Source organism: Copidosoma floridanum, unplaced genomic scaffold (assembly GCF_036245765.1).
Source record: "Copidosoma floridanum isolate Cflo_tuat_1 unplaced genomic scaffold, Cflo_Japanese_pri ptg000040l, whole genome shotgun sequence".
Lineage (NCBI taxonomy): Eukaryota > Metazoa > Arthropoda > Insecta > Hymenoptera > Encyrtidae > Copidosoma > Copidosoma floridanum.
Window position 1 is genome coordinate 7,602,453 of NW_028321917.1, and position 22,990 is coordinate 7,625,442.

The 22,990-nt window shown below is 39.9% G+C and overlaps 3 protein-coding genes across 4 annotated transcripts; 1 reads left to right on the forward strand and 2 right to left on the reverse strand.

The window, feature by feature from the left end:
* Window positions 1-1,047: 1,047 nt before the first annotated feature.
* On the reverse strand, window positions 1,048-3,724 carry LOC149373149 (regulator of chromosome condensation-like). Its single transcript, XM_089597913.1, has 8 exons — window positions 3,557-3,724; window positions 3,296-3,424; window positions 3,009-3,137; window positions 2,722-2,850; window positions 2,180-2,556; window positions 1,730-2,096; window positions 1,380-1,652; window positions 1,048-1,301 (listed from the first exon to the last, which is right to left on the reverse strand). Coding segments are annotated over exons 1-8 (1,578 nt in total). The 5' UTR covers window positions 3,558-3,724; the 3' UTR covers window positions 1,048-1,128.
* A 2,030-nt stretch (window positions 3,725-5,754) lies between these two features.
* Window positions 5,755-10,881, forward strand: LOC106644800 (cilia- and flagella-associated protein 251). The gene is made up of 19 exons (XM_089597839.1): window positions 5,755-5,796; window positions 5,878-6,033; window positions 6,116-6,219; window positions 6,297-6,477; window positions 6,525-6,635; window positions 6,712-6,841; window positions 6,926-7,031; window positions 7,121-7,242; window positions 7,320-7,448; window positions 7,534-7,656; window positions 7,715-7,948; window positions 8,020-8,392; window positions 8,456-8,588; window positions 9,055-9,153; window positions 9,224-9,355; window positions 9,444-9,535; window positions 9,865-10,099; window positions 10,173-10,413; window positions 10,484-10,881. The coding sequence occupies exons 1-19, from the start codon at window positions 5,755-5,757 to the stop codon at window positions 10,813-10,815; spliced, it is 3,075 nt and encodes a 1,024-aa protein (XP_089453965.1). The 3' UTR covers window positions 10,816-10,881.
* Window positions 10,882-11,414: 533 nt separating this feature from the next.
* On the reverse strand, window positions 11,415-21,863 carry MESR4 (misexpression suppressor of ras 4). 2 transcript variants are annotated; one of them, XM_089597875.1, is made up of 4 exons: window positions 21,489-21,862; window positions 20,540-21,384; window positions 17,457-19,456; window positions 11,415-17,393 (listed from the first exon to the last, which is right to left on the reverse strand). In XM_089597875.1, exons 3-4 carry the CDS (start codon window positions 19,426-19,428, stop codon window positions 12,439-12,441), a joined length of 6,927 nt encoding a protein of 2,308 aa, XP_089454001.1. In that variant the 5' UTR covers window positions 19,429-19,456; window positions 20,540-21,384; window positions 21,489-21,862; the 3' UTR covers window positions 11,415-12,438. The 2 variants fall into 2 exon arrangements, with proteins under 2 accessions (XP_089454001.1, XP_014216000.2); XM_014360514.2 differs by having other exon boundaries at window positions 11,415-19,456; window positions 21,489-21,863.
* Window positions 21,864-22,990: the final 1,127 nt, after the last annotated feature.

Genomic DNA, 22,990 nt, shown 5'->3' on the forward strand with positions numbered 1-22,990 from the left:
AATATGACCTACACACTCTACTGTTATGTGAAATTGTTATCCATTTGCATGGTCATTTGACTTTTTTTTAAAAACATACCTACCTTATAAATTAAACTTTATTTTTAATTTACGTAACTTGAGAATATAATTTAAAAACTATGGATAAATTTTTGTGCTTTAATGAAGAGTCCAGAAGTTAACGCAAGTAACTGTTCATTTTTTGTTTCAAGTTAAAAGTTGAGTACTTAGTTGTTTGTAGATGCCTACAATTATATTAGTCAATAATTGTCAATTCGTACAAAATGTCAGCGTCATTGTATAGTGAAACATTTTTCAAAGATTATGGAATAGTTTGGGTTATTTAGGTGACATTTCATGTAATATAGCAATAGCTCTTTAGTAAAAAATACAAAAAAATTTTATTAAAAAATATTATTTGACACGAAGTGGATTTTTCACATCATAAGGCACGGATTAACATTAACGTCTTAACAGCTGTGAAAGTGACACAAAATCCTTAGAAATATAATTAGGTACTATAATCAATGTACATATTTTCATTAACTTATGTAAGAGCATAAATTACGGTATATGCATAAAAAAAAAAAACGAGACTGGTAAAATAGTCGAAAAATATCCGGCACTTAAGATACAATACTTCTAACAATGAATTAATAAAATAATAACTGTTGTAAAAATCATACAATCTAAATTGTAACAAGTTCATTAAAATGTTTTTACATCCATACAATTATTTTCGTGTACTTTCATCGCCCAAATCATGCAAAAACTAAAATCTAAAGGTTTAGGAATAGAGTAGTTCTTGTACTGGTCCGAAGTAAAAAAATAATATTTAAGAATCTTGTGACTCAAATCAATAGTACTTTTGTCTGTTTCCATTAATATTGCGAAAAATGGAATCATTTACTATGAATCACCAAGTCATTAAATTTAAAAATAATAATAATCGCGCTGACGTGCATCAAAACTATATTACATACTTGAATGTTTGATTTGACATTTGATTTTGATTACACCAATTACCTATTTCTGTAGTAAATAAGTATTGAAGTACAGTAGAATTAATTTAGAGAAAAAACTGACTAAAATATACATCTATATTCTAGTTTTGAATGATAAAAAAAATTACTCATTGATTTTTTTTGCAAGAATAATGGTATGCTGTCCTCCAGCTGAAACTCGAAGAACTTCAAGATCTTTCACATATTTGGATTCAATGAGTCTGGGTTCTAATACATCATCTTCTTCTCCAGTACCAAGCTGGCCTTCAGAGCCCATTCCCCAAGCGTAAAGTTTTCCTGTGATAAAATTTTCGAGATTATAAGTGAAAACATTAATTTTTACTTGATATCTTGTGAAGAGGTTGAAGTATTTACCATTTTCTGTTACAGCAAAAGACTGAGCAGTACCAGCTGCAACATCTATGCATTTGGTATTACTTAGTTTGGGTACAACAACGAGTTCCGTGGCGTCTTCGCTCACAATGCCAAGACCTAGTCTCCCATACTCTTTCCTTCCCAAAACGTAAACTTGCCCTTTTTCGTCTAGAGCAATCGTGTGATGCTGTCCAGAGCTAATTTGAACCCATTTACGTCGACTTAAGGTATCTGACACTTTAGGGTGAAAAGATTTGTCGCAATTTTTAAGACCTGCAATTAAATACAAAATTAAAAATTGAAATAAGATTGAAATTTAATTTTAAAAATCCACACAAAATTTAACATACCAATTTGACCATAGTTATTTAAGCCAAAAACATACAGATCATCCGTATTTGCGTCTTTGGCAAAGGTAGCATAGCTACCGGCCCATATATTTTCAATTTCTATTTTTTTGCTTATTTTGAAATATACTTGATCAGGTGTGAGTAATTTGTTACCACCTCGACCACTGTTTCTATCTGTTTTGCGTTCAGGTAACCGTCCAAGTTGGCCCTGCTCACCGCAACCACAAGTAAAAACTTTCCTGGTATTATCTAGTAAAACCAAGTGGTCGGACCCAGAAGCAATTTTAATAAACTTTTGGTTGCATAGAATTTGTACTGGAGTACTTTCTTTGTTTTGAGTCAACAGTCCAAGTGTTCCATGTGAATCCTAAAAATTGATTCAACTTTAGCAAACCACATACACCTAATTATAATACATGTTGTTAAATATGAAGGAAATTGATTTCTTACCCGAAAAGATCCCCAAACGAAAACTCTTCCATCCTCCATTAACGCGGCACTATGTGAGTCTCCTGCCGTCACCTGGATCGCACGTCCAGGTAAATCCACGAGTCCAGGAGTAGCTTCACCGCCCTCGGATGTATCTCTACCGAGGGCTCCCTCATCGTTACACCCGAAAGTGACTACTTTTCCCTCATCCGTGAGGCACACATTGTGCATGCCACTTCCTGCGATGGCCACGATCTTTGTATAGTTTGGCACTTGAGCAAACCGTGTTTTTTCCAGTATATCGTCACCCAAGCCAAGTTGGCCTGTGTCTCCTTGACCGCAAGTAAGAATAATACCACTCGTGGTCACTTGACGCAGAATCTCTTTAACTTTGGGATCTGAAAATCGTTACTCGTCATTAAATGGGGAACACTAGATTTTTGTATACATGTCATCAATGTTGAAACACGGAAGACTGTACCCACATTATGTATACACCACAAAAAGTTTTTGCAATGTTCAGGGATACTAGACATTTGTAAATCAAACAGTTAAGTGCATACCATTATTCTGGAGTACTTTTGGCATCTTTCTGGAAGTTTTAGCCCGTTTCAAGGGCACAGCCGCGTTGTCTTGCGAATCTGGAGATTTGCGCTTGTTGGAATTGTTGGTAACTTCTATTTTTAGCGGCACTGAAAAATGTAAATTACCATTAAATGGAGAACACTAAACTCTTGCGTGTCGTCGATTAATTCAAACATAGAAAGCTGTGTGGAAACACGGAAGACCGCATCCCCGTTGAACCAAAGACAGATGTGCTTGGAAATGTGCAAAACGAACAATCACATACCTTCATTTGGGAATACTTCAGGCTTCTTTCTGGAGGTTTTTGCCCGTTTCAAGGGCATGGCCGCGTTGTCTTGCGAATCCGGAGATTTGCGCTTGTTGGAATTGTTGGTAACTTCTATTTTTAGCGGCACTGAAAAATGTAAATTACCATTAAATGGAGAACACTAAACTCTTGCGTGTCGTCGATTAATTCAAACATAGAAAGCTGTGTGGAAACACGGAAGACCGCATCCCCGTTGAACCAAAGACAGATGTGCTTGGAAATGTGCAAAACGAACAATCACATACCTTCATTTGGGAATACTTCAGGCTTCTTTCTGGAGGTTTTTGCCCGTTTCAAGGGCATGGCCGCGTTGTCTTGCGAATCCGGAGATTTTCGCTTGTTGGAGTTGTTGGTCACTTTTCTTTTCGACGGCACTGGAAACAACATAAGCAAAAAAAGTAAAGCAAACATCCAACAACTTGAATAAACAAATTGCCACAAGATACGCGTGCCTCGGCAAAAGTTTACCGAAGTACAGGGAAACCAAACGTATACTGTTTACGTACTTTTTTGAAAATAACAGAGTTTTCACTACGATGAACAATCGAAATGCACTTTCGAAAGGATAACCGCCTAAACAGTCGGAACGGCTCAACGAATCAACGAATCGGCTTCGCTTGGAAGGCTATACTATAGGCTACGAAGTATACTGGCTACTTCAGAGCTAGAGATGCTTTGAAATTCAAAGATCTACTGCTCAAACCGTGCCCTGATAGCGTATATATAGGCACTGCTACTCCAAAAGTACCCCTACCTGACGGACTTCCATAACCGCCGCAGCGGGTCAACCGCCGCACGCGGAGGACTGAATAATCAGCCAATCACAGCGCTGGAAAGGCCACTTTCTCTTTAGTCCAGCTCCGTGATTGGCCACTTTCTCTTTAGTCCAGCTCCGGTGATTGGCCACTTTCTTTTTAGTCCAGCTCCGTGATTGGCTCAAGCGCAGACCGCCCAAGCCAATTAGTAGTCAACGGGAGGGGGAATTTGATGTTAAAGGAGCAAGGAAAAGGAGAGCCGAAGCAGCAAGTCAAGATAAGCCAAAAGAAAAAGAGAAAGTATGTACTTTAGTATGTACTAATTGTAATTCATAGTACGAGGGCTTCCGATAAGCTAATGGCACTTATCGTAGCAAGAGCGGATAATTGTTTATTTTATTTAAACAATTAGCTATGGCTGCCCAAATGACTTTTAAACCCAATAAAACAGAAAAAAAGACGCTTATTGTTTCCTTCATATGTAAATAAATGATGCATCGGTGCTTTAGAATAACCAGGTGCGGTAGTTTATCCCCAAAATTGCGATTTTTCACTTTTACTGGCGATTTAATTTTTAGTACTACAAATTTTTTTTAAATGGATGTTTTTTAAAGAAAAGTTATAATTTTGAATAGAACCTAATTTCGACTTTTTTATGGTCAACGATTCGATAAACAAAGTATCCCAGTACAACAAGTCATCATCGCCTAATTGAAGATAAGTGAAACTTTCGAAGCGACACGTGTCAATAATAGATAAGGTATATATCCATTTAGATATTCTCGAAATTTGGACTTTCGTGAGTTAGTCATGCATAGTGCATTATACTTGGAAAATTTCATTTTTATCAAGTCGTTAACTGGAAAGAACTTGCGCTCTTGAAGAAAACAGACACCAAATCAACATTTTTTTGATGTATGTAATAATAAATACATGTATATATATGTAGACTTCATACATGTATGTATATATCATTGTATATGTGAATAATTTTTAACTTAGTGACTGTTTTTTCCAACGAATGTTATAATTTCGAATTGAATGCGAGTTACAATTCTTCCGAATTCTTCAGTTAACGACTTGATAAAAATAGAATTTTTTGAGTATAAACCGTCATAAGTACATGCCTCACGAAAGTTGAAATTTCGAAAACATCTAAACAGATATACCTAATTAATTTGTTACCAACAACCCAATTCCTTCGGAGTATAGTGCGTAAAACAAGTAGTAATTTGATTATTTTTACGAAGATTTCCTTACAACTAAACTTTATATTAATGCTATACATACTAGTAGCGCAAAAAAGATTTGCATGTCGTTACCAGCACAAGATTAAAAAATGAAACTGAAAATTTTTACAAAGCAATTCTTAAATTTCATCCAAAAAATAAATAGATCGTTTACTTAAAATAGATGATGTTTGAAAAAGACGTTTTGAATTTTTTGTGTTTAGGTACGTCAACATTTTTTTACTAGTTTTTGGCACTTTAAAATTGACTTCAAAGACAGACGATTAGCACAAATTTCTAAAGTCGTACAATGTATTTATGTGTATATAGAAGTTGATTAGTTGTAAAAATTCTTATTCATTCATTAAATGATCAATTATTTTCGTCCAGAATATCTCGCAGAATATTTATTACATAAGCGTTTTTTTTTCTTCACCTTTAGTGGTTCAGTCACTAAACTTTGGTGTAAAAAAATATTCCAAAGATTCTACATGTCAGCGCATCCTTTGATCTAAGTTTCGAATTCTTTGAATTCGAATTTCAAGAGAGTATCGATAAACAATGATCTCAAAGCCATGAAGTTGTTTATTCAAAATAGTTTGTCGTTATTTTTTTTCCCTACGACGCGTGTCAACACAAGCCATAAAATCGCAAAGAAATTGCCAGTACGTGCGTGTGTTAAAAATGTAATTCGCAAAGACTCTCGTTGATTTGAAAAAAATGGCAAGTCGCGATAACGACCGCAATGCGACAGTACCTTACGTCGGTACCCAAATAACATATCCAACATTTTGTTCGTCTCTTTGAAAAACTCGCAACGATCAATAATAATAAATCGTGTAGACTCTGGAGTCGGTGTTTGGCATGAATTCAAATCTACCACTGGTGAACTTGAGCACCACCAGCCGAAGCCTCGTCGCGTACGCGTGCTCCCACGTGGTGACGCTCAACTACTACCACCCCTTACATTTCCAACAACAGTTTCATCTCAAGAACCACGTTCGTCGATGATAATCATACACCCATTGATCCGCCGCAACGCTGGAAATAATGCAACAACTATTCGTTTATTTGCGTTCAGTTCGACTGCGTGCGAACTCTGTCGTGCGACTTTTACGGCCAACGGCTTTTGACGGCGGATTTCGGCAACGAGCCCAACGTCATCGTTTGGGACGTTGAAACGAGGTGGTACACCCATACTTACCTACGTGAGTTTTAATTAACTATTGATTGCGTTGTTGCACACACACGCGCGTCCACAGGTCCGTTGTTTTCAACGTATTTCGACCGCACGGGGAGGAAAGATTGACGGCCGCGTCGCTGAGCCTCGACTCCAGGTACATAGTCACAGTTGGAAACGAGCCCGTTCAAATTCTCAAAATATGGGAACCCGGAAGTCCGAGACATCTGCTCAAAGGTAAACAAGTACATGCACAAACACACGTATACTATATATATACACAATAAAGTAGGTAAGTTTAGTTTGTAAGGAGTTGCCGGATACGAACTACGCGCGGGTGAACGACGTGTGCTTCAGTAAATGGTACCCGAATGTTTTCGCCCTTACGTCGGATCGGTTCGTCATGTTTTGCGTCTACGATGTAATTACAAAAGTCACCGTTTTCGTCTTTTTTTTGGGTGTAAAAACCATTGATGTGTTTCTTGTTCTCTTCATAGTTTCAACGTTTCTGGTTGAACGTCGAGCGACCTATGGTAGCGAAAATATTCCGGCAGAGAAAAGCGTTGCGCTTGTACAACACCACGTACTCGTCCATGTCAACGAAAGCTTTCACGGGAACTGCCGAAGGTTTGAAATATCACTAGTATTTTTTATTTTTTTTTAATAAGCTTCTAGTTTGCTCACGTGGATATAATAATTTCGTTTGCAAAGGGTACGTATTGGTCTGGGATCGCACACCCGTGGGCTGCGGAATGCGGAACGTGCGGACTCCCTTTTTGCAAAATGCAAGGATCACGAGAATCGTGTCGAACAAAGGGTTATTTTTTTTGCATATATTCCACGATGCTGACCGAATGTTTTTTTTTTTCCTCTTAATCTTGGAAGTATGTAACAGGAAAATTGCAGTTTTGTAGTTACAGGAAACTCACACGGTTTGATAAACTTTTACGATGACAATTTAATATCGATACTCCATATCAACAACTTGGGATTGGGTGCTGTCATCTCGATTTCTTTCGATAAAGAAGGTGCCCATGGTGTATTTAAAATTAAATTAAAAAAAAAAACTTTCCACGTCTCATGAAACCCTTTTTTCGAATTGCAGACATAATTCGAAATGAGCCGATTCCCGTGATATCCAGACAAAATTTGGTTTTTGAACAATTCGTGTTGGGCAAACACATAAAAATGGCCAGCGAACATGTTGTTCCCGCGGTTGACCAGTTCATCGTAGGTAATTCCCATTCCCTCACAATTTCGAGATATCTGTCGCACTTTTAAACGCTTGATTGTAAACCGTGCGTTCTGTTAATTTCCAGCCACGGCGGATGAGAAAATCGTACAGATTAATATGCATCCGGAAAAAGGATACTGCTTCATTCAAGACTATTTCCATTCGACGCTCACTACCATGGATGCGCATCCTCGAAGGTTCCATCGATAAATTATCCGAAAGTACTGCCAAATAGATAAAAGAAAAATGTACGTATTCGTTTAGAGACTACGTCGTCGCGGCAGATAGAAAAGGAATGATTTACCTGTTGAACTACAACAATGTAACAGTGACGTTGAGAAAAAAAATTCCTGACGCCGAAAACCTAGTCGAAATTTACAAACAGGAGCTGGGAAGTGGAAATTTCAATCACATGTCCGTTACCGAAAACCCTACGGTTAAGCCTGTGATGAGCGACTACCTGTCCTCGCACGCCTCGATTCTTAAATACTCGCCCAAAGGTTACTTTTTTGTTGCATTTGTCGATCAAAAATGCGCCCATCGTTTGTAATTTACCGATCTCCACGTACAGGGGACGTTTTAATATGCGGCATCGAAAACTACCAAAACTCCCTGGAAAACGGAAGTTTTTGGATACTGGAGCCCTTTATCCTGGATCCCGTAGATCCGATCCCTTACAAGCACACGAATGGAACGATATCGATCATCGCGTTCTCAGAGCGCTCCGACTACATGGCTTATGGCGACGACGACGGAAAAATCGTCGTTTTCAAGCGCAACGCCAATTTCACGGCCCGCAAGAACAATTACTTTTCATTCCTGGGAAAGTGCCAATCCCACTACAATCGCGTACTCAACATTCTGTTCGGCCCGTCCGAGGACAACCTTCGTCTACTGACGTTTGGCAGCAACGGGGATTTGGTTGAGTACGACTTGCCCGCGAGGTTTGTGCTGTAGAAAAAAAAGAAAAGGTACCAATCGTGCGTGTATAATACCAATTGTTTCAGTGGTCCCTATCCGATCCCAGGATTGGTGGTGCTCACGAAAACGCTCGTCAATCAGGATGAGTGTATTCCGCAATGCATGACCTGGTACCCGCGTTTCGGCGGCGAAGAATGTTTCCTTACTTCGAACTCCGACGTAATACCCGCTAAGAAACGATTAATCGATAGTAATATTAAAGTATGACTCCAACGGCAATGCTGTCCAATGGTCTTTATTTATTTATTAAAGCAACGTTTCGGCCACTTTAGAATGAGGCCCTTTTCAAGCAAATTATATCACAGTATACAGGCTTTACGTGATGATACTGGCAGTATGCTCGAGTCGCTCACAGGCTACAGTCAATTAACTAAGATCTCGACAAATGTAAGCGATCACGTAAAGCCTGTATACTGTGATATAATTTGCTTGAAAAGGGCCTCATTCTAAAGTGGCCGAAACGTTGCTTTAATAAATAAATAAAGACCATTGGACAGCATTGCCGTTGGAGTCATACTTTAATATTGCAATATCCTGCTGTCGTCAGATTCATAGTATTACAAATAATTAATCGATAGTAATGGCAATTTTAATAACGATAATAATATCGTTATTGCGATTTTAGTGTAAATTCAAGTTACTCGGCGCCACGAACAAAACTGTGCGGGCCACGTATTTGGGACCAATTTTCGAAACTCCCATCAAAAGAATGATGGTAACGATCGTCGGAAAGCTGACCTGATTTTTTTTTTCTTCTTTTGTTTCCCGACTAAAATTTTACTCTTATACAACAGGTGAACCGTTCACTGACCACCGATAGTTCGGCTCACATGATATTCGCCACGGATAAAGAAATTGGCCTTCAATTGCTGCCCGTAGACGGAAACCCGTATAGAGTGGTATCGGTGTTTGCGCATCCCCGAAAGGCATCACCTCACGCACCTCTTGAATTTTGTTCTTTTTTTCTTTTTTGCTTCGCTTACCTCATCAACGCTGTGATTATTCACATTGTAGATTTCGTGGATGTGCGTTAGCCATTGCAACAAGTACCTCTTGACTGTTGGCTGTGGCGATTTGTGTATTCTCAAATGGAAAATCAATTTCAAGTAAGAAATCCTTTTCCACGCAATACTTACGATAAGTTATACCTATACGCGTGCGAGAGACGAAACGCTTTTGTACAAGCGTAATGCAATTGTGTATACGTATAATAAGCAAAAACACAGCTGGGGTGCATGTGTGATATTAGTAGAAACATACGTAGGTATATATATATGTATGAGAGACGAGCCCCCATGCCGAGAATCGCTGTTGAAATAAACCTACGCTTCGATACTTACATTTCGCTCGAGTGTACAAAACTTTTGTTGAATTAAGAAAAAACAATAGGGTGTGTACATTTATTAGGAAGAATTGATGATGCAACTTTTCTCAGCTCTGTGCAGGTTATGCATGAACGTGGGGGTACCGAGTTAACGCCGTACTACGACCTTATCAACGGCGGAAAAGACGGTTTTCTTTTCGAGGAGTTGCAAAGGGTTTTTGTTTACTCGCAGTTGAAGAAGAAAGAAAAAAACACCATGGGCCCACAGAATCTTGATGGTTACGTGCCCACGGATTATTTACCAAACCTCATGAGAGCCGTTGGATTTTACCCGACGAAAAACGAAGTATTTTCATTTGCAATGTACACTACCAAGATTTAAAAAAACATTATTTCACGTGTTTGCTTTCCCTTTGCAGGTGAAGTATTTAGTAACCGAAGCTAATCTCCTTAACCACGATAAAGCCAGCAAGATGGTAAAGAAAGTTGATTTCAATGATTTTGTTAAACTGTACGTTAATCACCGGCCGACCTATGGAGTGACTGAAAAAAAATTGAGGAAAATTTTCTGCTCTCTCGCGAATTATTACAAATCCGAATGTAAAGGCGTATGTAGTTTGAAGAAAGATTTGCTACTTCGTATTTTACTCGGGATTTATGGTAAAGGTTTTATTTCTACTTGAGCTTTTTGTAACGAAAATTATAATCGGTGCGAAAATTTTGTTAAAAGATGCCGAATCGTCGACTGACGAGTCAAGAGCCCGAGATCAATTGAAAATGATGATGTTGGGATACGCAACAACGGGTCTCGCGAGAGAAATATTACAACAGGAGAGCGAGAAAAAATTCAAGAAGGTCGTCGACATGCTGCCGGACGTAAGTGCGGGCACACGTTTGCGTATAGGTCTCGTTGAAATGAGCATGACAAATTTGCTTGGACTTCTTTTGAGTAATGTATTATTTTCGAATTTTACATACAGTGTTTATGTTACAAAGATTTCGCCGCTATTATTTTGGGAATCAAATGACTGTAAGAGGCGAGGGCTGACTATTATTACATAGGTAAAATACGATCTCACTACAGTCAGGTTTCACTCGTTTAAATTAAAAATAAACAATCGCAGTAATAAAGGTAAAGTATAAAAAAAAAGAGAAGTTAATTGCGTTCGTTCTTTTTCTTTTCTTTCTTTTCTAAAAGCATTCAAATCGGTAAGACATTAATTTTGCACTAAGAATTTTTTCTTTCTCGATTCGTCCGCCAACGAACAAAATAATATTAAGTTTTTGGTCTTACATATCAAGATTTATGTACAAATCAATCACGTTTTTAAAACACGGCATTCTCGAGCACGCTTCTATCAAACAACGAAATATTTATATCACTGGTAAATGATACATCAAAATGTTTGATGTGCAAAACTTTGGCACTGAATTTTAGCGTGAATTGGATAAATCTTTCCTCATTTCGCTATACCAAGATTTCAATATAATTTGTTGAAAACTAAGAAACAAAAAAAAAAAAAACAACTAATTCAGTGAAAAAAACTGCTCTCACAGTGAAATTAAATAGGAAATCGACAGTTTTTTCAACCATTAGATAATTCACTACTTACAAACCTAAAAGATAGACATAGTATTTAAAAATTATGAAACAAAAGTCGATGATTTCAAATGTCTGTATTTTTTCAAACCATACAAAAGGAATTAAACAAGTCAATCAATAATGGAACATGTTTGACTTCAAATCAATTAATTTACTAATACGAGCCATACGTGTGAGACGACTGAAATAATGTAATTACTTGATTTTCAATAAACTCAATACTCATTAACGTAAATAAAGATAACGAAGGATAACCCACGAGGTCATAATCTTGCGTAAAATTTTTATGTTAATACTGAATCGACAATTTAATGATAATAATTTTAACTTATCTTTATAAAATCAATATTCCTAAAGCTTCCTCAAATATCGATGAGTAGGGTAATCCTTCGTTAATTATTATTACAAAAGAAAACGTGCTCGGTTTGTTTAAAGAATATTAATCACCGCTTGTTAAGAATTGATTTTTTGAAGGAATCGTCGCCTTTTTTTTAAATCACAGACACTGCCAGCAGTGCCGACAGTAAACTCTGATTTTTTTCTTCAAGTTCTAGGACAGCCCTCTATCTCTTTTTGCTTACGTTCAATGCATGAATGTGTTTTCAATCGTATATTAAAATTACGTTTTTTTTTCTTGTCTAATATATAAATTTACAAAGAAATTTACACAAAAAAAACTTACTTTGTTCATTTTATCATATAAACTCTAGGGCGTTTACAAGTTTACGTATTTACAAGTATTATATACAAACGTGTGTTGTGTGTGTAATATGTAAAATTACCTTCAATATTAAGAAAAATATTAACATGGAACGCTGCTGTGTATTTTGTGTGCTAGCACATTCGCTGCTTCAATGTCTCTTGACTATAATTTTCTTCTGCCTTCTTCTTACTTGTTTTTTTTTTTTTAAATTCTATTTCGTTTGCCAAGAAAAAGAATATATTAATAAAACAGCTGACCGACGATATCCACCGGTCGTCATTATAAGCACTTCTTTTTTCTCTCCGGCAAACGTCGAATAATAATGATAATAAAGCAGTACAACAATCAGTCCGTCAGAGACATGGTTCTGCTGTTCCTACTATCCGTTGCCGTCAGCCTCAGCATCGTCCGGTATCCCGAGCTTGCGCCGACAATCCGGACAGAACCATTTGCCCTTGGGTGGCTTGACAATTTGCACGCACTGGAAGTGAAACCACTCGATTTGACAGTCGTCCCCGTCACAGGCAATCATTTCGGAAACCTCGTCGTAAGGGCTTTGGCAGTAGCAGTACAAATTACCCTGACGGCCCTGGTTGACGGGCTGCAGCTGCGGAAAGCCGCGGTCTTGGGTGAATCCAAAGCCGACCTCGTTCGTCAACAACGAGGTCGACGCTGTGGCCACTGCAGGTGCCGATAGCTCCTCTTCGTTGTCCGAATCGCTCGAGCCGCTACTGCTGCCAGAACTACTTTCGTTGGATTGGCTAGGCGAAGCACCAGCTATCACAAGTCCTTTATCATCATCGACGTCTTCATCTTCGTCATCGTCTTCGTCGTCTTCGTCGTCCTCTTCTTCATCGTCAGCTTGAGTGGCCTGCATCTGTTGCTGCTGATGCTGTTGATGTTGCAAGCGTTGCTGTTGCAACAACTGCTCCTGTTGTAGCTGCAACTGCTGTTGTTGCTGCTGAATGAGCAGCTGCTGCTGTTGCTGCTGCTGGATGAAAAGTTGCTGCTGTTGCTGCTGCTGGAGGATGAGCTGCTGTTGCTGATGCTGCTGCTGTAGGAGCAGTTGTTGCTGCTGCTGGATGGTCTGTTTGTAATTCAAGGGTTTATTATTCGTCGGCGTGGGCGGAGCTTTAACGATACCAGCCGGAGTATCGACTCGCTTCCACTTGAGCATCTGCTGTTGCCTTTGAACCTCCTCGTCGCTGGAGTCTCCGTAGAAGCGCTTTGGTACCCTCTTTCTCTTGGATCGTTTGGCCTCGGTTTCCGAACCGCTGCCGCCTATACTCGGAGCTGATGTGTCGAATGCGCGCGGCGACTCGGGAACATGGGCATGGCCAATCATCTCATGGTAAGAACTGCCGACCGAGAAATTCGGCACCGAAGGCCTTCTAGCCACAAAGGAAGCCGAAGGCGTGGCAGGCATCGATGTGTAGCCCTTCTTTTGGAACAGATTCTTTGGAATGTTTATTTTCAGCGTGTTGACGGTCTTTGGGGTTGCATTGGTGTTTTTTCGCACCCTGCCACGAGCGATGCCTCCTCTCTTGCGTCTTCTCGTTTTTGTTTTTCGCTTGGTCGGACTCGGCTGCTCCAAAAAGGAATTTATTGGCTTGGTCTCGTTCTCAAGGGCAGGCGAGAGCATCGCCGCATCAACATCGAAGGCTCCGTTGTTCGTAGGAACTGCCGGTGCTGAGTCCACGACTGGGGTATCGACTGGGGTATCGGAGAACGACAGCAATTTGTTGTGCTTTTCAGCCAGTAGTTTAGAGGCTACGAGCTGAGGGTTCTCTTCGTAAAAGTCTTCGTCGGTTTCAGTCTCCGTCGTGTCGAGATCGGACTCGACTATCACAAGTTGCGGCGGGGGCGGCCGTGTTGGCAAGGTTTCAGGAACCACCGGGTCTGCATGCTCGATTTTCTCCGTTTCGTTGAATTCCATTTTGACCGAGGTGTCCTCCTGACGTGGGCTCTGTTGCTCTGGCTGTTGTTCCTTCGTCTTGTCCTCCTGTTTGACAGCAGCCTTTTCCCTCTTGCGCTTCTTTCGAGGCGAGTTTTCCGAACCAGAGCTCTCCGAATCCGAGCTGCTGCTGGAACTTGAACTGCTACTCGACGAGGAACTGGAGCAGCTGCAATTGGTACCACAAGAGCAACTGCTCGAGTCGCTGTCACTCGACGAATCGCTCGACGACGCGGTGCCGCCGTTTTGTTTTTTCTTTTTCGGGCTTTTGGTTTTTTTCTTCGCTGACTCGGTCTCCCCGACTTGTGCGTCAGTCCGATTAAACAACAAATTCACATCCGTTCCGACATCCTGCCCATCGCCAACGACTTTCGATGATTCTCCGAGGGGAGATTCCACATCGCCCGAAGGCTCTTGCGTGCTCCCGTCCGAATAAACCACGCAATAATCGTGCTCGGCCAATATTGCGTTTAAAACTTCCGGATCGACAACTTGCGTCTTCTCCTCCACTTTGTTTTCTATCTGCGGTTCGTCTGCTATTCCTTGTTCCGTCGTTCCTTTCTCAACAGTATCTTGTTTCTCATCCGTTTCCATCGGAGTCACGCTGACCATGGGATTATCCAGACTAGCTGCGTAAGATTTAAAATTGTCCCAAATACCATGCATGATCTGCTCTTCTTGTTTCTTTTCTTCTTCGTTCTTTTCCACTTCAACGATTGCATTCGTCACGGGTCCAACAGCTACTTGAGAGTCCGTTGCAATGGTTGCAGACTGGTTCACACTGGTTTCGTTGTCGACCTTCTCGGGTTTTTCTTTGGGATCAACCTGTTTGGATTTATCATCGTCCAAATCGCTGTCGCTATCAGAGGACAGATTCAAGGGTGGAAGATCGTATACGTCGATAACCTTCTTCACAGGCTCTTTAGGAACAAGTTCTGTGTTTGCCTCTGCTGCTGCATTATTCGTCTCTGAGGTGTCTACGCTGCAAACATCAACGTGCACTTCTTGGTCCATTGATGCTTGGTCGCTATTTAAATGCGAGACAACGTTCGGGACTTGCGGCAGTGGGGGTGGGGGTTCCCTGTGACTCTGTTCGTGTTTGGCCAAAAGTTTTTTGGATACGAGTTTTTCGGGGCACTCGGAGCACGAGTACGGAAATTCACCAGTGTGAATTCTTTTGTGCACCTTTAGAGCAACAGCTCGGGAAAAATTTTGACCGCACTCTTCGCAATTGAACGACGCGGCTGGCGTGCAAAAATGGTAAATGTGAGGCCACTTTTTTTGCAAACACTTTTTGCAAAGAACGCTCTCTGTGCCGTGTTTCCAGAACAAGTGCTTCGTAATGTCCGGCTTGTTTCTGTAAGCGATACCACATCTGTAACAAAAATGTTGCAACTTGTGCTTCCACACGTGATTCGCTAAACGCATTTGATGACCCGTGATTTCCAGACAAACGTCGCATGCGTGATGCTGTTTCCGCAGATGAACCATGAGTCTGAAAGCCGAGGGAAGGCTCTTTATTGCACAGTAACAACAGCGGTACTTCATGTCATTGATCGCGACGTATACACCTGGACACAAATGGCACACTAATTCACTGTAACTGTAAAACGTTGACTTGCACATTATGCATATCAGTATTGTTTTTTGATGCACTTTTCTATTGTGCACGTAAAGTTCTTTGTGCGCAGACGTATAAACTCTACAGTGAAAGCACTCGTACACTTTGTCCGTTGAAACATTGTAGGTGCCTTGTTTGCTGTTGTAAGAGTTCAAATTAAAGTAATAATCTTTAAGATCCTCCAGGCTTTTTTTCACCCTCGCTGTAAACTGCTCCTGCTGAATAATGATTGCGGAATGCTGAGGCTGAAACCTGTGCTCTGCTAGCATATGTAGACCCAGCTGCTTGCCGTTGGCTGCTATGCACCTGGCATGGTTGCAATAAACACATATACTACAAACAGCCTGTATGCAGAGCTTCAGCAAGTCCTCTATGTCCATATTTTCCAATAGGTTATCGACATTCAAATCCACCAAGGGTACCTCTTCACCCGCCAATGGAATACCATCGTCAGGTTCAACTTTGAATCTTCTTACTGTTTCTTTCACTTGTTCCGGTTCAAGTTCCTTTACTTCGACACCACTATTACCTTCTTTATTTAAATCAGGTTCAATTAAAATACTACCTAGTGGCATTTCTCTATCATCGTCAGCTATTGTTAGCCTGTCGCTATCTGAATTACTGTTCAGTTCACGCTTGATAGCCTTTTTAACTTCAGGTATCGATCGTTTGCCATCGGATGCTTCATCAGCATTGTTATTTTCTTCGGAATCTCGAGAAACGTGATTTCTAGTTTCTGCTTTCAAATGCGGGGATGAAGAACTTATGGAAAAAGTTGAATTATTTTTGGAAAATTTGATAATCAAACTGCCACCTGATACAGGTGGTTTACTTTCCGATTTTACTGTTGATTCTATTCTCGTTTCCATTGCAACTTTTTCAGTATTAAAATTAGGACTTCGAACAGATTGCTTAGTAGGATCGTCAGGACTGATTGATGTTTGAGATTCAGAACCTGAATCAGAATCCTCATGTGCACTGTTGTTATCCAAACCAAACTCATTAGTTTCTTCGTGCTCTTCGTTTTCTGCTTCACTCAATCTTACATCATCTTCACTTTTTGGGTCTGATGATTCAATTGTACCATTAATCAAGTTTTCAGTCATTGCTCTGTCTGCACAGGATAAGTTAGGATTATTTACAAAGTTGGATACTTCCACATTAGTTTCAGTCATATTATCGTTAATGTTATTGGCACTATCACTGTTCCACTTTTTACTATGATGCAAGCTAACGTTTTGATAATCACTGCTGGACAACTCATTTTCGTAAGAGTTATTCTCGTTGGTCACTTGATCATCCGTACCACGAGAAATCTCCATTGATGTTTCAGTAGCAGAATCTTGAAACGAATCCTGTTGATGTGTTTGGGGTAAACTGATGGAAGCATTGTTTTGCACTTCAGGACTCGTTTGATGATCCACATCCCTTGGTTCCGATTGATTTTGTGGTTTAGCCTTTTTTCCGCGTCTTTGTACTAAATCAGTATACAAATAAACATCATCGTTATACCTATTGGGTTTGATAGTCCTTTGAGAGTGCCTTCTGGCACCAGTAACCGATTGGCTTGATGCAAACACGTTGGCAGCAACATCAGGCGGTTTTGTTATAGTGTCATTCACTACTGGTTGTAAAACGGCTGTTTCGTCTTCTTTTTCAGGTGCAAAACTACACGTGTCCATGTGAGTACCAATCCTTTTACACACTGAACATGGTTCTGCAGATGGCTGTTGGCTCTGCTCTTTAGGACAGTCGTGATCTGCAAAATTATCAGTCTCGGTAAACATTTTTTCACAAGCACAGCAGACAACGTAACAACCACCTTTAAAAGTTTGATGAAACTCCTCCAGAGTGTGATAATTCGTTTCTGGAACTTTGTGCTTTTTCGCTAAATGATGAGACAACCTGTCTGCTTGGGCAAACATACCAAGGCAAAATAAACATATGTGACGATCATGCACTTCACGCATGTGTAAAAAGAGATTCCATTTTTCGAAATAAGTATCACATGCTGCGCATAAATAAACTTTCTTGTTGCTTTTGGGATGTTCAGAATTTGATTTGCGTGATGGTTTGCTACCTGAACGCTTACGTTGCTTGCTTTTAGAGCTTTTAGAAGACTGAGCTGAAGTACTAGTAGACGGTTGATCAAATTTACTAGTAGATGGTTCATTAAGTTTACTAGTAGATGGTTGATTAAATTTACTAGTAGATGGTTTTTTTAGTTTACTACTAGATGGTTTCTCAAGTTTACTAGTAGATGGTTGATTAAGTTTACTAGTAGACGGTTGATCAAATTTACTAGTAGACGGTTCGTCGAGTTTACTGGTAGAGGGTCTATCGAAATCACTTGCTAAAGTTTGTTTACAATTGCTAGTAGAAGGCTGGTTGAAATCACTGATAGACGGTTGATCAACGTTACTAACAGAGGAACCATCAAATTTACTAGTTAACTGTTGATTAACTCTCTGCGTAGCTTGTTGATTTAAATTACTAGATGCATCTGTTTTACTTGTAGAAGGTAACTCAAACAAATTAACGAACGCTAGTTCTGAGTTTATAATAGACTGTTCTTCACTGGCAAAACCATTAAATGGAGAGCCACTAGAAGATCGTGGCCTAGAGCTATAAGTAGATGCTTTCGTGTAACTATCATCTGGATGAACTTCAGAGCCAGCAGGAGATAAAACTTCGGGCGCATGTGTAGACATTTCAAAGTTACTAACAGATGCCTCCCCTTCAGGACTATCGCAGGGTTCAAGCTTTGGATTGTTAACAGATCCAATCTCGGATGGACTAGCAGGTGGTGATTCGATGTCGTCGACAATTTCTTTTTTGAAATGACGTATAGGCGCAAGCTCGGATGTGACCGGTGCTGGTGGCACTTGCAAGTTATCCGAAGGTATTGGTGTTGAATCACAAACGGAAGCATCCTTGGACATAATTGGAGCTGATTCTTCCAAGCCATCAACTTGTTCTGTATCACTTGTAGACCGATCCTCGAATGTAATTGGGGTTGATACTTTAAAGTCATCCCTGTGCACTGGTTCTGAATCGGAAATAGACTCTACCTTGGACGTAACTGGAACTGATACTTTAAAATCATCAACAGATTCCGAATCACAAGCAAGACCGTCCTCAAAAATGTTAGAGTTTGGTGATCCCAAATCAGAAATGGATTCTTCTTTGGGATTAATAATAGGTCCATCCTCGTAATCGCAAGGAATAAGTGATTCAGTATCGTCGTTAGTGACTTCTTGTGGTGGAGTCGTTGCAGAAGAATGATTGAATTGATCATTCAAATTTGAATCCAATGAAGTTGATGCTATTTCCAGTGCATTAGTATTATTACACTCAGGTTTAGACGATGGCTTGAGACCCAAGTACTGAGTGTACTCGGTCATTTTTTCTGGTTTTGTTTCTTTTTTATCCTCTTCTTTTTTATTAGTATTCTCTTTTTCTTCCGTAGTAGTGTCATTGATTTGAGCTTCTTGTTGGGTTGACTCGGTGTCATTACATAAATTGGATTGATTTTCTTGCTTTTGTTTTAAAATATTATTTTTCAATCCTCTGATGACACTTTTAATGTTTGCATTCGAATTACCGTTGCCATCTGACTCATACGAATAAGCAGAATAAAAGCAATCTTCTCTATTTTCTTCTGAATCATCCAAGCATACAGCTGAATTATTCATTTGAGTGACTGTTGTTTCTCCAGTTTGTTTTTTGTAATAAGCCTCCTCCCACAGGCCCCAAGTGTCAACAAGTCCATGTTCATTGTTTTCATCTTCCATAATAGTTCAAACTGACAAGTGCTATTACCTGAAAAAAAACGAAATCTCATGTTAATCAATTTCTAGCACATCATGTTATTATATAAGTTTCACGTGCTCATGAATTAGTCTTTACAATAATTGTGATGTTTCAAGTGGTGAAGTTGAGTGATATTGTGCAAGCTTGATCGCTGCAACTACATTAATATTAAAACAATAAATGTATGTGAGTTCAAGTTTAACTTATTCTAACAAAAAGACTGAATGGCTAACAAGGCTCTATTGTTCTTCATTTCTTTTTTTCTCAACACATTTGTACAAAGATCACGCAGTTTTAAAGTAAAGAAAACAAAAGTGTTAGAGTTGCAGCTACAAAAAAAAGTAACGTGAAAAAAATAAACTAAAAAATCCACGACAATTGACAAAAAAAAAGTGTTAAAAAATAACAATAATAATGAAGAGGCGGAGAATGAAAAAAAATTGATCTCCGAGACAAAACTATTTAAAGCGTGAAATAGTAATGCTTTGAGGAAAAAAAATCAAGCGCTTTTCCGGGGTTCCGAGAATGTTATCGCCATGGAGAGACGTGTGCTCGTCGTCACCGTAGTTATTACGACACACACGCTGGATAAAAAGAGCACACGGTGAGACGGAGAAAGAACTGAGAGGTATAAGTACTTATGGTATGGATGCAAAAGAAAGACGAGTGAGAACGCGAGCGCAATGCACCCGGTGGATGGGTATAGGTGGCCTTTGGGGAAATGTCTCATGGACAACGAGGAAGGGGGGGGGAGGAAAGGTGGCGAACGGGGGTGTAGATACGAGATACCTATGCGTAATGAAAGTGAAAGGGGATGCGAGATAAAGAGAGAGGGAGTCAATGAAACGACTAGTCGAAAAGCTCCGATTTTTTGCGATTGAATTGCAAATGCAAAAAAAACGTTTGTGTGTGCATTTTACTTAGGTATATAAACGTTGGAAATAATCTAGCTAACACTCTGCTCAGTTGTAAGTATGTAGTTTGTGCAGGGCTCAGATCATCTCTAACATAATGAAGTAACTAAATAAATTTCGGGTGCAAGTGTATAGTGTTCCATAAAGTTAGTGAGGTAGGTAAATAAATAAAACGTACCTCGCGGTAAGGTCTGCGCAATGCGGAGAAATACGTGTGTAGGTGGGCGAGTGAACAAATAGATATATGTATATATTCTCAGCGCGGGGCGGAGACGGAAACTATGCCTCTACCGGCGTTCCTGGTTTGCTCATAAGCTGTGAACCATGGACTCCTCCGGGTGTCGCTTCCTCGTCGGCAGGTCAGTAAAATGGCGTCATGCCATACCCAAGAGACGGGGAGCGACCACGGCAACGGCGGCAGTCGCTACTCTCTACTCCTCTTGGCCGTGTTGGTGCTGTATTCCTGCAGACGACGACACAGTCAGAGAAGATGATAACGACGATGATAATGGCAGAGCTGATGACTCCGGCACGGCGTGCAGCAGCCAGGCCGCCCACATTTCGTTTTCAGCACGCGCGCGCAGTTCTCCAATGTGTCTTGCTTGCACAATTCAGGCCTCTCTAATGAATACTTATAAGCACGAAATAAGCCCTCCGTGGGCCCTTTTCTTGGGAACACACAAAACCAACCACCAAAAAAACTGACGCGACTTAGACAAGCCGGACAATAAGCACCAGCACGAAGCAGCAGATTATGCGGCTGTGCTCGTGTTGCTTATGAAAAACGAGTTTAAGTGAGGTTAGGCCGACGCTCCTAACTCCCGAACTGCTCCGTATGTGTCTGCCTGCTTGCTTGCGACTCTGCGGGGCAGAAAGGCGGCAGTGCAGAGTATAGTGAACAAGTAAGCATAGCTCGTCGTCGTCTATAGGTACTTCCACTACTTAGATAGTCCGTCCGTATTCTTCGTACTTATACTGCTCGTTATATATGTAGACTGCAGTGTAGAATTTAGATTGTAGATCCTACAAATACAAGCAAGAAGAGCAAGGATATAGATAATTTCGTATTATATGTGTGTATGCATGTACAACAATAAAAAAAAAAAAGAGCAGACAGATGCACGCACACAATGGCTCAAAGCGATGCGGTGTTACGACTGCGGCCCTCGTGCTCCGTCAATACGACTTATAAGTACGATACTTGTTATAACTGCTACTGTAATTAATGTTGCACTGTACTACAGTCAGGCCGGTGATGAAGAAAATATCGTAAGTACGTAGGAGAGCAGAGAATCCATCATTTATATATTCACGTCCGTTCAGTCTGAAAAATGTCGTGCAACTGACGCGTCTGATGCGTTGCGCTGTCGCTTACTTGGCGATATTTGCCTTGTACTCGCGATTGCGGTCGTCGCCGCGCGGCACTTGAGCCTTGGCGGCTGTGCTGCAGATGATGTACAAAGTGTGATATGATGCGGCGGATGCCGCTGATCCTGTGATGATGATAGCCTGACCTGGCCACCGACGCTATCATCATCATCATCGTCGTCGTTTTCGTCGTCGTCATCGTTGCTAAAAAAAAAAAAAAAAAAAAAAAAAAAAAAAAAAAAAAAAAAAAAAAAAAAAAAAAAAAACAATTGAGGGGCTCGTGATTTTTTAATGGATGAAGTATATATATACAGGTGGGCGAGATTATTGTCGTCTGCTAATGTGTTAACTCAAACTACTAATAAATAAAATTTTTCTCTTGAATTTACGGTTCATGGTAGGTGTATATTACCTATACCTCGAAAACTATTTCTTGCATTAAAAATTTTTCCGTTAAACAATTAAAATAACCGTTGGCTGTAGTTAACCTCGACATAATCAGCACGCACGATCTTATCTATTACAAACACATTTCTCGAATGCTTTTCGTTACACACTTTTCCTTGGTACAAACATAGATAAGTACAAAACTCAAGAAATCTTGGTCTACACTAAATTTTTTCTTCGGTTTGGACTTTTGTTCAAAACTTCTTTTCTCTGGTGATAGTACACACCTAGAACCAAAAAGTTGATATTATAATGATTCCCTTTTTTTTACCGTGAGCACGTGTGCTATTTGTTGCAGTTCACCCTGTAGATGTTGATCTGATCGAGTCCAAAACCTGAGAGTTTGAGGTGAAGTTTGTTTACATTTATACAGGTAAGTACACGCACTCACCATCCGCGCGCTCGCAGTCGCCACCGTTCAGAGCACTTTTTTTGCTTAATATCATTATTATTATGTGTATATATACGTATATGTACATTATACACATGTAGATGTAGATATTTATTATCGACCACTAGTAATTTGCCGACCGACTATCCAATTTTCAAATGTTATAAATATATATTATGTAAGTATGCATGATCGCTCTACAACAACTCCCGATTGCTGACACGTGCAACACAGCAGACTGTAATGACTAATTTTGATCGATGATTTAAAATTGATCGATTGATTGTGCACGAAATAGTCGATTAGGTATTACATAAATTTCACACGCGGCAAATCTATCCGCATCACCAAAAGATAATCAGATTCAGAATAATGGCTTTGTTAATTATTTAGTTTGTAGGTACAGGCGATGATTTCACTATT